The 17,887-nt window shown below is 41.8% G+C and overlaps 2 protein-coding genes across 2 annotated transcripts in view; both read right to left on the bottom strand.

Moving 5' to 3' along the window:
- Window positions 1-17,887, bottom strand: part of LOC126076831 (mitotic spindle assembly checkpoint protein MAD2A-like) — a 132,858-nt gene that overhangs the window by 12,309 nt on the left and 102,662 nt on the right.
- Window positions 1-17,887, bottom strand: part of LOC126077504 (mitotic spindle assembly checkpoint protein MAD2A-like) — a 23,445-nt gene extending 5,558 nt beyond the window's left edge. Inside the window, exons 1-2 of the mRNA XM_049887047.1 lie at window positions 17,878-17,887; window positions 492-788 (exon numbers count right to left, since the gene is read on the bottom strand). Of these exons, the coding sequence (XP_049743004.1) occupies window positions 492-788; window positions 17,878-17,887 (307 nt within the window). The remainder of the gene's footprint in view (window positions 1-491; window positions 789-17,877) is intronic.

Below are 17,887 nucleotides of genomic sequence, written 5' to 3'. Positions count from 1 at the left end.
ACTGCTCGAGACAAGCTTCTCCTCTTTTTCCTCCTTTTCTCCCCTCATGTCCTGCCAGGCTCTAGTAGAAGTCGTGCACACAGCTGGCCTGGTCCGGGACAATGCTATCCAAACAAAGTCTGAGGAACTGTGCCCTGCCTCAGAACCAACGCCGGGCAGGGGCTGGGTCAAAACACACACTGGGTCTCCGCTCAGTCGTACCAGGTCTCAGGGGGCTGCGGAGTCCGACCAAAGAGCCGCTCCAGGTGAAGCCGCTGCACCGCGAGGCGGCCCCCGCAGCGCCCAGCCCTCTCCTCCACCATTAGCAACGCGTCGGGCGCTAGGCGCCGGCATCCGCCTCTCCGCCGATTCCTCGGGGCTGGCAGACGGCGCGGGGCCGCGAGGGCTCGGATTCAGGGCCGCTCCAGCCCATCCCGGCTCCCCGCCTCCGAGGCCGAGCCGGGGGCCTACGGGACGACCTGGGCTCGGTTCTCCCCAACCTTGGCCCGCACCAGGAGGACTTAGAGAAGAACTCGGCCACGATTTCGGCGCTTTCGCGGAGGGTAACACCCTGCTCCTGGGTGAGCTGCAGCGCCATGGCTCGGCCCACAGACGAAGGCGCGGCTTACACCGGGCAAACACCGACTGCCGCGGATCCCGCAGCGCTTCGCCGCCACTTGTTTCGAACGTTACGCCGCAGCCCGCAGTCTTGCCCTTCGCGCAGGCGCGATGAATCTCCTTGTCCCGCCCACGCAGCGGCGCCCTGGCCTTCCTCTCCGCCCTCCCTCCCTCGCCTTGTCCAGAGCTGGCTAAATGCGCAGGCGCGGTCCGGAGACCTGGCCTTGTTACTGGGGTTTCAGTTATGTGTGTGGGTTTTTGCTCCTTGGCTGATAGATTCTCCTCGTGATCGACTCGGTGGGGCAGAGTGGAGAAGATGGGCAATTCCTATTTTTGCGTCCGCTTACTACGCGTATGGACTGAGCGAGCAAGGAGCACAATTTTGAGTTTTAAAGGTATTTTCAAACTAATGTAAACTGCCTACCAGCTGCACCTAAAGTGGCACCATAGATCTTCATACTTGTTCATGTTGCCCAGTAGCAGATGCATGGTGGAAATTTATCCAGAAGCAAGTGCACGCCGAGCAGCCAAGCCACTGCCTTCTAGAGCCTGGTGCCCATGTTGTCACGGTGCCTTCCAGTTGGTTCAGACACATAGTGACCCAGTGCATGACAGAAGGAAACACTGGCAGGTCTTGTGCTATCCCCACGATTGTTGCTATATTTGAGCCCATTATTGAAGCCACTGTGTCAATCCATCTTGTTAGGGTTCTTCCTCTTCTTCCCTAACCCTGTACTTTACTAATTCCAATATCCTTCTCCAGGGACTGGTCCCTCCTGACAGCATGTCCAAAATCCTTAAGACAAGTCTCACCATCCTCATTTGGAAGGGGCACTCTGGATATGTTCTTCCAAGACAGATTTGTTCATACTTTTCGTAGTCCGTGGTATATTCAATATTCTTCACCAACGCTTTAACTTAAATGCAGCAATTCTTGGGTCTTCCTTAGTCATTGTACAGTTTTCGTATGCATTTTAGACTATTGAAAATACTATGGCTTGGGTCAGCTGCACCTTGGTCTTTGCAACGTTTCCTGAATAAACAATGCTTGGAAGGCCAGCATAGCAGGGGTGGGGGTTTGGGGACTATGATTTCAGGGGACATCTAAGTCAATTGGCATAATAAAATCTGTTAAGAAAACATTCAGCATCCCACTTTGGAGAGTGGTGTCTGGCGTTTGAAATGCTAGCAAGCAGCCATCCAAGATGCAACAGTTGGTCTCAACTCACCTGGAATAAAGGAGAATGAAGACAACCAAAGACATAAGGTAATTATGAGCCGAAGGGACAGAAAGGGCCTGAGAAAGCAGAGACTGCATCAGCCTGAGACCAGAAGGACTAGATGGTACCTAGCTACAACTGATGACTGCCTTAACAGGGAACACAACAGAGAACCCCTTAGGGAACAGCAGAGCAGGGGGATGCAGACCCCAAATTCTTATAGAAAGACCAGACTGAATGGTCTGACTGGCACGACAAGGACCCTAGAGGTCATGATCCCCAGACCTTCTGTTACCCCAGGATAGAAATCTTTCCCAAAGCCAACTCTTTAGTTAGGGTTTGGACTGGACTATGGGATAGAAAATGATACTGGTGATGAGTGAGCATCTTGGATCAAGTAGACACATGAGACTATGTGGGTGGTTCCTGTCTGGAGGGTAGATGAGAGGGCAGAGGGTATCAGAAGCTGGGGGAATGGACAGGAAACAGACAGTAGAGGGAGGGAGTGTGCTGCCTAATTAGAGGGAGAGCAACTAGGAGTATATCGCAAGGTGTATATAAGTTTTTGTATGAGAGACTGACTTGGTTGGTAAACTCTCACTGAAAGCACAATAAAAAAAAAAGTGATATCTTTGCTTTTTAACACTTTAAAGAGATCTTTTGCAGCAGATTTGCCCAATGCAGTACAGCATTTATTTCTCGATCGCTAAGTCTGCTATCATGTTTTTTCCCCCAAAGAAATTGGATTAGGAATTGAAAGAATGAACCCAAATCCACTTTTCTCTTCCATGTGCCTATCTGTCTTGAGCTCAGGGCCCCATCAAAGCAGCGGAGCAGAGCCTGGGGTGGCAGGGGCTGTGTCTCACTGGGCAAAATGTACTTGGTTCACCCTCCCATCCTTTGGTGGTTTGTCAGAACTAAGGTCACATCACCAAAAAGACCCTTCAACACTGAAGGTGAATTTGACTCACAAATTCAATAGTTAGGGTGGGAGCCCTGGTGGTACAGTGGTTCAGAGCTCCGCTGCTAACCAAAAGGTTAGCAATTCAAATACACAGGCTGCTCCTTGGAGAAATCCTATGGGATAGTTCTGGTTTGTCCTGCAGGGTCGCTATGAGTTGGAATCCACCTGATGGCAACAGTTTTCTTTTTTGTTTTTTTTATGTTACAGTGAGGAGTATTAAGGAGACATCGGACATTTTAAGTTTGTCATTAAGAAGGAAATTATTTGTAAACTGAAGTCTGAAAGACTATCCAGCAGACATGCTATGTTCTTTAATTATGTGAGAAATGCCTGAGTGTGTGTATTAGATTTTTTATCGATACATAACAAATGAGCATAATTTCAACGGCTTAAAACAACACCCATTTATTATCTCAGTTTCCTCACTCAGAAGGCGTGGCGTAGCTGCTTTCTCTGCTTAGGGTCTCACAAGGCTAAAATCAAGGTGTCTGCTGATTAGGTTTCATCTGACATATGGAGTTCTCTTCCACGTTTTCTGGTTGTTGGAAAAATTAATTTCCCTTCCCTTGTACAACTGAGGTCCCTCTTGTCTTGCTAATTGTTTGCTGGAGGCCACCCTTCCATAGGCCTTCTCACTTCCAAGCTCTGTGACTTCAGGAAAGTCCTGGAGTCTTAAGGACTCAAGTCAGATCAGGGCTGGCTTTTAGATCAGATCCATTCACATAATCTCCCTTTTGACCTAATCTTGAAAGTGATAAAAACCCCTTTAAAGTGATATCCCCTCAGAATCACAGGTTCTGCCCCAGTGCTGTCAGTGTAGGGATTGTTTCTACAGGGTGTGCTCTTGTGGGAGAGAAGGGCAGGAATTTTGGGAGCCTTTCACGCAGTGAAATAGCATATTTCAATCAGTTTGAAGAGCAAACTACGAGTAGAATGGATAATAGGCTGAGTTCACCCAGTAAAATCTTACATCATTTAGTCTCTTTTGAGTTTTTTAATCACCAGTTTTGATGTGAAGAACAGTGATGTCAGGGGAAGTGAGTAAGAGGCAAGGAAGCTGGATGTCCTTCACCCCTTCCACTGGGAGCTCCGCTTACAAAACCTGACTCCTAGCCACCCTATAGGACTGAGTAGAACTGCCCCATAGAGTTTCCAAGGAGCGCCTGGTGGATTCAAACTGCTGAGATTTTGGTTAGCAGTGGTTAGCACTTAACCACTAAGCAACCAGGGTTTCCAGGGAGTTCAGTTGGGGCCCGCATTCTGACATCATGATGGTAAGGCTTGGTGCCCACCTTTCCCCATAGAAAAATTGCCTGTTTCGAAGGAACTAACTTTATGTTAAAACTCAGCACCTCAGGAAAAACTTCTTTGTGTTTCATGATAGTATGATTTTTAAATTATCAGAAAATGCAAATAATTGTTAGTATAACTTGGAGATTCTAGAAATTAACAGAATTTTCAGGCATTAACCACAGGGTCACTATGAGTTGGAATTGACTCGAAGGCAGTGGGTTTGGCTTTTGTTTGTTTGTTTGTTTGTTTCCGTACCTGGAGGAAGTGTTTCTTGAATATTTTCTTTGTACTCTAGGAGAAGATATAAGTAAAAAATAACGCATAAAAGCGATAGTCTACCTTTTGAGAAGTTTGTAGTCTTGTTTTATTTAAATATGCATGCAAGAAAAAAAAACAAAGAACAACGGAAGTTTTGCCACTTAGGCTTTTTCAGCCTTCTGCCAACCTCTACAGCCTCCTTTCAGATTACTTTCCTAACCTCTCTGCTTCATTATTCTTTCAGAATAAGGGCTTTTCATCATGTCTAGAAATTTCTTTTTGATGGTCAGATTCCTAATTATACTCACACCCCTTCTTAACTTAAATGTTACTATTAGAAAAACTTTCTTTGACTCCTCAGACTGTACGAAGTCCTCTCATGTATTCTCATAGCATCTTATATTACTTGCTTCATCAGGATTTGTGTTATATATTCCCTATTTTTGTGTAGGATCCATGGTGGCATTTAGTGGGTGCTCCACAAATATGTGCTGCATAGATGAATGTCTGAATATTTGCCTCATGGTAGCTTCATGGTAGAACCTAATACATTTCCTAGTGGGAGAGTATGTTGGGTGGATGAGGTTATGTCACTTTTAGCGAGCTTTGAATGCTCGTCTGAGTTGATTGAGCTGGAGGCACCAGAGATTTCTAGGGTCTTAGAGGTGGCAGAATTCTCACCTTCCGTACAGGAGACACAGGTTCAATTCCTGGTCAGTGCACCTCACTTGTAGACACCACCATCTGTCAGCGGAGGCTTGTGTGTTGCTGTGATGCTGAACAGGTTTCAGTAGCGCTTTCCAGACCAAGACAGACCAGGAAGAAAGGCCTTTGTTCCATTGTGCCTGGGGTCACCATGAGTTAGAGGCTGACTGGATTGCCACCAAGCAATTGAGACCAGGAAAGCGACATTTTTTCAAGTCCAGTTCAATAATGTTGGTAGAAAGGATTGTGCACAGGACAACCTAGAATGGTTGTTCTCAAAATTAAGTAGAAGAATCCCGTGGGTGTCTTGCTAAATATGCAAATTCCTGCTTATATTCCCTTCTCCTCCAGTTTGATTCAGTCCAGTAGACCAGCCACTAGCCACATGTGGCTCTTGAGCACTTGAAATGTGCTTGTCTGAACTGGGATGTGCTCCTAGTGTAAAATACATCCATAACATTTCAAAGACATACAGAAAAAAGAATATAAAGGATCATGTATTCCTATGCTTTTTAATGGATTATATATGTTGGTGGCGTAGTAGTTGAGTGCTAAGGTTGTTAGCCAAAAGGTCGGCAATTCAAATCCACCAGGTGCTCCTTGGAAACTCTGTGGGGCAGTTCTACTGTGTCCTATAGGGTCACTATTAGTCGGATTCGACTTGATGGCACTGGGTTTGTTTGGTTTGTATGTATATTGAAATGAATCTCTGACATAAATTGGATTAAATAAAATGTGTTATTAAAATTAATCTGTTTTCTTTTAAATCTTTAACGTGACTTCAGGGACATTTAAAATTATACATGCCACTCGTGTTATCTTTCTGCTGAACAGTGGTATTCCACAGGATGGAGCTTAGGAGGTAGCATGTTTAACCAGCATCCCAACTGATGCAAATTCTCAGAGCATTCTTTGAAAAGGAATAGACTATGATGGCTATTTTCATAATGCAGGGCTAGGAAGTTGAGCATCTCGACTAGGTGGATGCCAGAAAGGCTAAATAAGAAGTGATATATCAGAGAAAGGCATTTTGAAACAAGAGTTGATGACAGATATGAATGAAAAATGAAATAGTAATCCAGGTAAACCCAAGGTGCCGAGTGTGCAATAGGAGATAGTATTGGTCAAAGCATGAGCAAGTTAGAAAGAGCTGCCCAGACTCTGAGCCTGTACTGCTTCTAAGTCATCACCCCAGTAACAGGATGGTAGAGGCTTGGGAGGTGCTTATTCTCCATTAACTTTTGGATGCTCAGTTTGGCCTTGACCCCAACTTAACCAAAGCATGCAGACTTATCTTTACAGAATGTTTTTAAAAACTTGTTTTCAGTTACTTGAGTTTACTTTTATTCACAGTTCAGTAAAATTTTTCCAATGAGTGTTGTTGAGGGCGGTGGCTATTTGGACAGGGTGATGTATAAATTAAGATTTTTTTTTCTGAAGAAAATTCAAACACAACATATAACAAAACGAACTCATATTCGTAAACAAAGAGAACTACGAAAAAGTGTGTCATAAATGGGCCTATTTTCATATTACAGAAATAAAAAACCTACTGGCATTGAGTAGGTTCTGACTCATAGCAACCCTAAAGGACAGAGTAGAACTGTCCCATAGGATTTCCAAGGCTGTAATCTTTACAGAAGCCGACAACCACGTCTTTCTCCTGCGGGGTGGCTGGTGGGTTCAAACTGCCGATTTTTTGGTTAGCACCCAAACAATATTCCATATTAAAAAAAAAAAAAACTCCATACCCATTGCAGTTGAGTGGATTCTGATTCACAGCGACCTTGTAAGACAGAGTAGAACTGCCCCATAGGGTTTCCACCGAGCGCCTGGTGGATTCCAACTGCCAACTTTTTTTGTTAGCAGCCATAGCTCTTAATCACCACGCTACCAGCGTGTGCATGTTCTGTGAAAGAGTGTTAAAAACATAGATATACTCATAAAAATTTGGAAAAAATCAACTGGAATTGAAAAAAAAAAAAAACCTTAATTAATGACCTTGTTGAACTATCTTATAGATGAGAAAACCAAGGTTCAGGGAGGATATATAGTTTGTCTAAGGTGTTCACCATCTAGTCAGTGAAAGACAGAATAGTAGGATCGAGGGTCCTAACTTCGTCTCCTTTTTAGATTAGGTCTATTTGAAACCATGCTAAATGATGCTCTTGTTTTTTTTAAAGTTTACGTTGAAAAACAAAAAACTGATTTTATGTTCGTACAAAAATAGTTCATAGAGCTGGAAGATGGCACTGTTGACATGTGAAATAATGTCTTTAAAAAAATTCAGTCAAGGTGCCTGTGTTTTACCTCCAGGTAAAAAGTTGTTTCATTTAAACCTTTAAAATAGGGCTATGCAAAGTAAGTCCTCTGAGCCAACTCTGCTGGCCAATTAGTTGAAGATAAGAATTTTTTTTTTTTTAAGGGCTGTAAAACAAACAAACAAAAAAACCCTGAAGAACATCGACAGAGATCTATATGGCCTGCAAAGCATAATTTGTGTTTCATCTGGCTCTTTTCAAAAAAGTTTGCCACGCCTGATCTAAAACACTTGTAATGAAGGAAAAATGAACTTAGTAGTTTCAAAGGTATTCATATATATGGAATACTTCAGAATGGATTGTTGAATGACAGTATAGAGCTGTTATCCTTCTTTTGAAGGTCCTGGTGGTACAGGAGCCCTGGGGGCCCAGTGGTTAAGTGCTAGGCTGTTCACCAAAAGGCTGGTGGTTTGAGCATAGGAGCTGCTCTATGGGAGGAGGATGTGGCGATCTGCTTCCGTAGAGATTACTACTGTTATCACAAATCACGGGTTCAAGTCGCCTGTGGCGAAGTTAATATTGAGACAGGAGGAGGTAAGCAGTAAGAGAGGGCTTTATTGAATACCGGTATTCAAGAGACGGGGAGGTTAAGTTTTTTTCAAATTTTGTCTATCTAAAGGGTTGTTGATAGGAGGGTTTTATATGGGGAAGATCAGGGTTACCTAATGTTTTGAGCACATAGTCTACAGATGGTCTTATACATCACAAAACAACTAAAAAAAAAAAAACTTAAACTAAAGATATGTATGTCAGACATCTGGGCTCTAATCAGTATATTTGTAACAGGCTGAAAAACCTCACAAAAGAATCTCTCGGCTAGTGGAACTGTTTTGTCAAGTCTACTGTAGCTGAGATGGGGAGTAAGTTTTTTTTTTTTTTCTTTTTTACTGTAGCTGAGATAGGGAGTAAGAAAGTTGTAGATTAAAAATGTCAGACAGCCTTCTTGTTGGTTTGTAGACTGAAGGCCATTTCTCAAGAGAAGAAAAAAGAAAGGAGAGACCAAGGCCACAGGAGCTAAGATAGCTCTGTACCCCTTTGTAAGAGACCAGTGTAGCTGGTTTAATAAAAAAATGTTTAGGGATTACTTAGAGCATCATGTCATGTCATCTCAAGGTCTCAATCATCCATTTTGAATAGGGGAGAATATGTTGTAAGGTATTAGGGTGTTTGTTATGTTTAAGAGTGGAACAGGCTGTTCAGCTATATTTTGAACAGAGCCTGTTCCATTTTCTAAGGACTAGAGATTAATCCCCACACGTGTCTGTCAGTTAGTCGTAAGTGGGGGCTTGTGTGTTGCTGTGATACTGGAAGCTATGCCACCGGTATTGAGATACCAGCAGGGTCACCCATGGAGGATAGGTTTCAGCTGAGCTTCCAGACTAGGAAGAAGGACCCGGCAGTCTACTTTTGAAAAGCGCTAGCCAGTGAAAACCTTATGAATAGCAGTGGAACATTGTCTGATATAGTGCTGGAAGATGAGCCCCCCAGGTTGGAAGGCACTCAAAAGATGACTGGGGAAGAGCTGCCCTCTCAAAGTAGAGTCGACCTTAATGACATGGATGGTGGAAAGCTTTCAGGACCTTCATTTGCTGATGTGGCACGACTCAAAATGGGAAGAAACAGCTGCAAACATCCATTAATAATCAGAACATGGAATGTATGAAGTATGATTCTAGGAAAATTGGAAATCATCCAAAATGAAATGCAACTCATTAACATCGATATCCTAGGCATTAGTGAGCTGAAACGGACTGGTATTGGCCATTTTGAATTGGACAATCATATAGTCTACTATGTTGGGAATGACTACTCAAAGAGGAATGGTGTTGCATTCATCATGAAAAAGAACGTTTCAAGATCTATCCTGAAGTACCACTCTGTCAGTGATAGGATAATATCCATAAGCCTATGAGGAAGACCAGTTAATGTGACTGTTATTCAAATTTACACAGCAACCACTAGGGCCAAAGATGAAGAAATAGAAGATTTTTATCAGCTGCTACAGTTTGAAATTGATCAAACATGCAATCAAGATGCATTGATAATTACTGGTAATTGGAATGCAAAAGTGAAAAACAAAGAAGAAGGATCAGCAGTTGGAAAATATGGCCCTGGTGATAGAAAAGATGCTGGAGATCGAATGATAGAATTTTGCAAGACCAACGACTTCTTCATTGCAAATACCTTCTTTCAACAACATAAACGGTGACTGTACACATGGACCTTGCTAGATGGAACACACAGAAACCAAATTGACTACATCTGTGGAAAGAGACGATGGAAAAGCTCAATACCATCAGTCAAAACAAGGCCAGGGGCCGACTGTGGACCAGAACATCAATTGCTCACATGCAAGTTCAAGCTGAAACTGAAGGAAATCAGAGCAAGTTCATGACAGCCAAAATATGACCTTGGGAATATCCCACCTGAATTTAGGGTCCATCTGAAGAACAGATTTGATGCACTGAACACTAGTGACCAAAGACCAAATGATTTATGGGATGACATCAAGGACATCATCCATGAAGAAAGCAAGAGGTCACTGAAAAGACAGGAAAGAAAGAAAAGACCAAGATAGATGTCAGAGGAGTCTCTGAAACGTCCTCTTGAGCATCGAGCAGCTAAAGCAAAAGGAAGAATTGATGAAGTAAAAGAACTGAAAAGAATATTTCAAAGGGCCTCTTAAGAAGACAAAGTAAAGTATTATAATGACATGTGCAAAGAGCTGGAGATGGAAAACCAAAAGGGAACAACGCGCTCGGCGTTTCTCAAGCTGAAAGAACTGAAGAAAAATTCAAGCCTCGAGATGCAATAGTGAAGGATTCCATGGGGAAAATATTAAACAACGCAGGAAGCATCAAAAGAAAATGGAATGATTACACAAAGTCATTATAACAAAAAGAATTAGTTGATATTCAGCCATTTCAAGAGGTGGCATATGATCAGGAACCGAAGGTACTGAAGGAAGAAGTCCAAGCTGCTCTGAAGGCATTGGCGAAACACAAGGCTCCAGGAATTGATGGAATATCAATTGAGATGTTTCAACAAACAGATGCAGCACTGGAGGTGCTCACTCATGTAGGCCAAGAAATATGAAAGACGGTTTCCTGACCAACTGACTGGAAGATATCCATATTTATGCCTATTCTCAAGAAAGGTGATCCAACCGAATGTGGAAATTATAGAACAATATCATTAATATCACATGCAAGCAAAATTTTGCTGAAGATCATTCAAAAAAGGCTGCTGCAGTATATCCACAGGGAATTGCCAGAAATTCAGGCCGGTTACAGAAGAGTACGTGGAACCAGGAATATCATTGCTGATGTCAGATGGATCCTGGCTGAAAGCAGAGAATACCAGAAGGGTGTTCACCTGTGTTTTATTGACTATGCAAAGGCATTCGACTGTGTGGATCATAACAAACTATGGATAACACTGGGAAAAATGGGAATTCCAGAACACTGAATTTTGCTCATCAGGAACCCTTACATAGATCAAGAGGCAGTTGTTTGGACAGAACAAGGGGATACTGATTGGTTTAAAGTCAGGAAAGTTGTGCGTCAGGATTTTAGTCTTTCAGCATACCCATTTAATCTGTATGCTGAACAAATAATCTGAGAAGCTGGACTATATGAAGAAGAACGGGGCATCGGGATTGGAGGAAGACTCATTAACAACCTACGTTATGCAGATGACACAACCTTGCTTGCTGAAAGTGAAAGAGGATTTGAAGCACTTACTAATGAAGGTCAGTGACCACAGCCTTCAGTATGGATTACACCTCAACATAAAGAAAACGAAAAATCCTCACAACTGGACCAATGAGCAAAATCATGATAAATGGAGAAAAGATGGAAGTTGTCAAGGATTTCATGTTACTTGAATCCACAATCAACAACCATGGAAGAAGAAGTCGAGAAATCAAAAGACTCATTGCTTCGGGTAAATCTGCTGCAAAGGACCTCTTCAAAGTGTTGAAGAGCAAAGATGTCACCCTGAAGACTAAGGTGCGCCTGAACCAAGCCACGGTATTTTCAATCACATCATATGCATGTGAAAGCTGGGCAATGAATAAGGAAGACTGAAGAAGAGCTGACGCCTTTGAATTGTGTTGTTGGCGAAGAATATTGAATATACCGTGGACTGCCAAAAGAACTAACAAATCTGTCCCGGAAGACGTGCGGCCAGAATGCTCCTTAGATGCAAGGATGGTGAGACTGCGTCTTACAGACTTTGGACATGTTGTCAGGAGGGATCAGTCCCTGGAGAAGGACATCATGCTTGGCAGAGTACAGGGTCAGCGGAAAAGAGGAAGACCCTCAATGAGGTGGATTGACACAGTGTCTGCAACAATGAGCTCAAGCATAACAATGATTGTAAGGGTGGCGCAGGACCGGGCAGTGTTTTGTTCTGTTGTGTATAGGGTCGCTATGAGTCGGAACTGTCTCGGTGGCACCTAACAACAACAACATCTCACATATTTAAATAGAAACTCTCCTTAATCTTCCTTCTTCTGGTGCCTTTGGGATTTTCTGCCACCTTTATAATGATGAAAAAAAAAAAATTGTTTTTTTTAAACTGATATTCCTTGCAAAAGTTTTCTTTCCCATCGTCTCCACTTTTTCGACTCCATTATCTTCTGATCCAGCTCCAGTAAGATTTGTCCCACCTCTCCACTGAATCCAATCTTGTCAAAGATCTCTACAATGCCAAACCCAATGGTCCATTTTCAGTCCTCATCTAACTTATATTCATAGGAGCTCTTGACACATTTAACCACTTTTTCATTCTTGAATCACTTTTTTCACTTGATCGCCAGAAAAACAGACTCAGTTTTCTTCCTTTCTCCATGGATATTCTGTTCCAGTCTCCCTTGAGTCTTTCTCATTCCAATATTTGTAATGCTCCAAGATGCTCCCCTTCTCTACTTAACTCCCTGTCTTAGTCATCTAGTGCTGCTATAACAGAGGTACACCAAGTGGATGGCTTTAAAAAAGAGAAATTTATTTCTTCACACTAAAATAGGCTAAAAGTCCAAAATCGGGGCATCGGCTCCAAGGGAAGGCTTTCCCTCTCTGCTGGCTCTGGAGGAAAGTCCTTTTCCTCAATCTTCCCCCAGTCGAGCAGATTCTCAGGCACGGGGACCCCGGGTCCAAAGGATGTGCTTTGCTCCCGGTGCTGCTCTCTTGGTGGTACGAGGTCCCCAACTCTCTGCTTGCTTCACTATCCTTTTATCTCTTCAAAGATAAAAGGTGATGCAGGCCACACCGCAGAGAAACTGCCTTTATGTTGGTTTAGGGGTGTGGCCTGAGCAAGGGTATTAGATCCCAGTCTAATTGTCTTTAACATAAATTTAAAATGACAAAATGGAGGACAAACACACAATACTGGGAATCATGGCTTAACCAAGTTAATACACACATGTTTGGGGGGTCATAATTCAATCCATGACATTCCCTTCCTCCAAAAACCAAATTTAATCTATTGCCTTCTAGTCAATTCTAACTCATAGCAACTCTATAGGACAGACTAGAACTGCCCCATCGGGTTTCCAAGGAAAGGCTGGTGGATTCAAACTGCCAACCATTTGGATAGCAGCCGAGCTTTTAACCACTGTGCCACCAGGGCTCCACTCCCTTCTTAGGTGGCTTAAAAAAAACCAAACCCACTGCCGTCGAGTTGATTCCGACTCATGGTGACCGTATAGGACAGAGTAGAACTGCCCCGTAGAGTTCCAAGGACTACCTGGTGGATTCAAACAGCCGACCTCTTGGTTAAATTCAATTCGGACTTATAACGACACCCAGTAGGAAGCTCTAAATGAAAAAGACACAAAATAAAAAGTGGTGGCAAGGATATGGAGATATTGAAACCCTCATACGCTGCTAATGGGAATGTAAGATGGTACCATCACCTTGGAAAACAGTCTGTCAGTGCCTGAGAAGATGAAACATAGGGTTACCAAAAAAACCAAAACCAAACCCTCTGCTGTCAAGTTGATTCAGACTCATAGCGACCCTACAGGGCAGAGTAGAACTGCCCCACACAGTTTCCAATGTGTCTGGCAGATTCGAACTGCTATCATTTTGGTTAGCAGTCGTAGCACTTAACCACTATGCCACCAGGGTTTCCAATATGACCCTGCAACTCCACCTTTAGGTATATACTCAAAAGAAAAAAACAAATTGTCCACTCCTAAAACTTGTACATGAAATGTTCATAGCAGCATTATTCATAATAGCCGAAAGTGGAAACCATCCAACAACCCAAATGTCCATCAACTAAAGAGAAAATAGATAGCTGCCACAGAGTCGACTTCAACTCATGGTGACCTTATGTACAACAGAGGAAAAAATTGCCTGGCCCTGCATCATCCTTGAAACCACCAGCATGTTTGAGTCCATTTTTACAGCTATTGTGCCAATCCATCACACTGAGGATCTTCCTTGCCCTCACTGACCCTCTATTTCACCAAACATGGTGACCTTCTCCAGTAATGGATCTCTTCTAATGATGTCTACAAAGCAAGCAAGTCTGACAATGTTCTGTTGTGATCCATAAGGTTTTAATTAGCTAACTTTTGCAGGTAGATAGCCAGGCCTTTAGGTTATCTTAGTCTGGAAGCTCCACTGAAGTTTGTCCATCATGGGTTACCCTGCTGGTACGTAAAATACTGATGACATAACTTCCAGCATCAGAGCAACAGGTAAGCCACCATGGTAAGACAAACTGACAGACAGGTGGTAAGTCAAGTGAAGATGTGATTTGTACATAAAATGGAATATTATTCGGCAATTGAAATGAATGAAGTACTGATACATGCCATAATGTGGACAAACTTAGAAAACATTATTTTAAGTGACAGAAACAAGTCACAAAAGATCATATTGTATGATTCAATTTATATGAATTGTCCAGAATAGGCAAATCTAGAGACAGAAAGCTGTTACCTAGGGCAGGGGGCAATGGGGGCGGGGGGGATGCAAGGTGTTAGGAAGGAATGGACAGTGACTGCTAATTGGTATTTTATTTTTCTTTTGGGGATGATGAAAATGTTCTAAACTTAATTGTGATGATGGCTACATAACTCTCTGAATGCACTAAAAAACATCTGTACATTTTCCATGTGTGAATTGTATATTATGTGAATCAATTGTATAGCATCTCAATAAAACTGTCAAAAAAAAAAAAAAGGAGACATATTCCAAATGTTAAAAGATGGTATTACAGGCTTGTTTATTTCTGTTTTTATTTTTTACTTTATATCTTTCTGCATTATCTGAAATTTTTATGACTACCTGTTATACATTTATAACATAAAATAAAGTGATTTCTATTTTGAAAAATATGAATTTATCCAACAATATTTACAGAACATTATCAGATAAAGCTATTATTAAATTAATCTTAGAAAGAAAACTAGGGCCAAATGCACTTAGAGTCTTGTTTTACTTCCTTTTCGGTTTATTTTTGTAAATTAACTTTTCGAAGTTCTTGTCATTTCAACTACCAATGTCTTTATAAGTTTTAAGCTAAGATTAGTGTATTTGATTCTCATTAAAATAAATTTAATAGGTTACAGACCTGTTTGGGGTTATTTATCCCTTTAATTCCAATAAGCCAATGAGGTAATGTGATCCTAATTCTTTAGAAGCTGACAACACGTTTACTATCTACAGGATTTCATGTAATTATGGCCACCTCAATTTTGATAGGCAGCATAAGCTAAAAAAGGTATTTAACTTAGCAAATTTCTGACTTAATGCCTTCAAGTATAATTATAATTGATGAATAACTAGTTTTTTGAACATTAAGAATCTAGTTATTAAGAGTTATATTCTGCATTCAAACAAATTTTTTTCTACAATAGAAAGGACAGGTACAGGAAAAACATATCATTGTAAACTAATTTCCATGACATATTCAGAAACTACTTTTTATTTTCTTTTTAGAAATATATATTTGTTTTGGTTTAAAATTTTTTGTGTGTGTATGTGTGTGTGTGCTTTAGCTGAAAGCATACAGAGCAAATTAGTTTCTCTTTAAACAGTTAATACACAAATTGTTTTGTGACGTTGGTTGCCAACACTGCAATGTGTAAACACTTTCCCCTTCTCCACCCTGGGTTACCTGTTTCCATTCGTCCAGTCTTCCTGTCCCTTTCTACATTCTCGTCTTTGCTTTTGGGCTGTTGTGCCCCTTAGTCTCATATACATGATTGAACTATGAACCAAGTTCCTCACATGTGTTATTGTTGGGCCTGTAGACCTGTCTAATCTTTGGCTGAAGGGTGAACCTCAGCAGTAACTTCACTACTGAGTTGAAAGTGTGTCCAGTGAAACGCTCCCGATCGTTAGCCGTTAGAGACATGTAAATCAAAGCTACAATGAGATTCCATCTCACTCCAACAAGGTTGGCATTACTCCAAAAAACACAAAATAATAAATGTTAGAGAGGTTGTGGAGAGACTGAAACACTTATACACTGCTGTTGGGAAAGTAAAATTGTACAACCACGTTGGAAATCAATTTGGCGCTTCCTTAAAAAGCTAGAAATAGAACTACCGTACAGTCCTTGGAACATATCCTAGAGAAATAAGAGCTTTTACATGAACAGATATATGCACACCCATGTTCACTGAAGCACTGTTTACAATAGCAAAAAGATGGAAGCAACCAAGGTGCCCATCAATGGGTGAACAGATAAATAAATCATAGTATATTCACAAAATGGACTACTACGCATCGGTAAAGAACGATGATGAATCCGTGGAACATTTCATAACATGGAGAAATCTGGACGGCATTATGCTAAGTGAAATTATTCAGTTGCAAAAGGACAAAATTATATGAGACAGCGATTATAAGAACTTGAAAAATAAAGAAGAAAATATTCTTTGATGGTTACGAGAGTGGAAAGGGAGGGAAGGAGAGGGGTTTTCACTAATTAGATAGTAGTTAAGAACTATTTTAGGTGAAGGGAAGGGCAAAACACAATACAGGAGAGGTCAGCACAAGTGGACTAAACCAAAAGCAAAATTGTTTCCTGAATAAACTGAACGATTTGAAGGCTAGCACAGCAGGGATGGGGGTTTGGAGACCATGGTTTCAGGGGACATCTAAGTCAATTGGCATTATAAAATCTATTAAGAAAACATTCTGCATCTCACTTTGGAGAGTGGTGTCTGGGGTCTTAAAGGCTAACAAACGGCCATCTAAGATGCATCAATTAATTGGTCTCAACCCACCTGGAGTAAAGAATGAACACCAAAGACACAAGGTAATTATGAGCCCAAGAGACAGAAAGGGCCACATAAACAAGAGACTACATCAGCTTGAGACCGGAAGAACTAGATGGTGTCTGGCTACAAGCCATGACTGACTTGACAGGGAACACAACAGAGAACCCCTGAGGGAGCGGGAGAGCAGTGGGATGCAGACCCCAAATTCTTGTAAGAAGACCAGACTTAATAGTCTGAGACTAGAAGGACCCCATAGGTCATGGTCCCCAGAACTTCTGTTAGGCCAAGACAGGAACCATTCCCAAAGCCAACTCTTCAGACAGGGATTGGACTGGACTACAGGATAGAAAATGATACTGGTGAAGAGTGAGCTTCTTGGATAAAGTAGACACATGAGACTATGTGGGCAGCTCCTGTTTGAAGAGGAGATGAGAGGGCAGAGGGGGTCAGAAGCTGGCTGAATGGACACGAAAATAGATAGTGGAGGGAAAGAGTGTGCTGTCTCATTAGAGGGAGAGCAACTAGGAGTATACAGAAAGGTGAACATAAGTTTTTGTATGAGAGACTGACTTGGTTTGTAAACTTATACTTAAAGCGCAATTAAAAAAAAAAAGTATTCAGGGGCTATACTCTTAGGATGTCTCCACTCTCTGTCAGACAAGCAAGTCTGGTCTTTTGTTGTTGCTGTTCTGTATGTGAGTTTGAATTTTGTTCTACCTTTTTCTCTCACTCTGTCTGGAGCCCTCTATTGTGATCCCTGCCAGAGCAGTCAGTGGTGGTAACTGGGCACCAACTAGTTGTCCTGGGCTCAGTCTTGTGGAGGTTATGATAATTGTGGTCCATTAGTTAGAAATCATTTTTTAAGGGTGGATAAAAAAGGACACACACACACACGTGCCCACACACATACTCTTGTCTATTCATTCTGACAAGTTTACCCAAACACATGGCTTCAGCCATCATTTCTATATACAGAGACTCCAACATTTACTCACCAGCACAGCCCTTGTTCTGGAGTTTTAGAGCTCTACTAGAAGAACCATGTAATTTATTGGGATATTTTGGAGTGTGAAAGCAGTCCTATTAATAATTACACCAGGACCACAGTTGTAGGCACCAGTTGTACACCAGGACTGTCCCAGACAACCGGCACGATTTGAAATCTGCATTTATCTATTTGACATTTCCACACGGATGTCCCATAGGAATTTCAAGCTTAATACCTCCAATACTGAGTTCATCTTTCTTCTCACAGTCATCCTGAAATTCACTTACCCATCTCCAT

The sequence above is a fragment of the Elephas maximus genome, chromosome 5 (genome assembly GCF_024166365.1).
Source record: "Elephas maximus indicus isolate mEleMax1 chromosome 5, mEleMax1 primary haplotype, whole genome shotgun sequence".
NCBI lineage: Eukaryota > Metazoa > Chordata > Mammalia > Proboscidea > Elephantidae > Elephas > Elephas maximus.
This window is presented reverse-complemented; position numbering and strand designations above follow the sequence as displayed.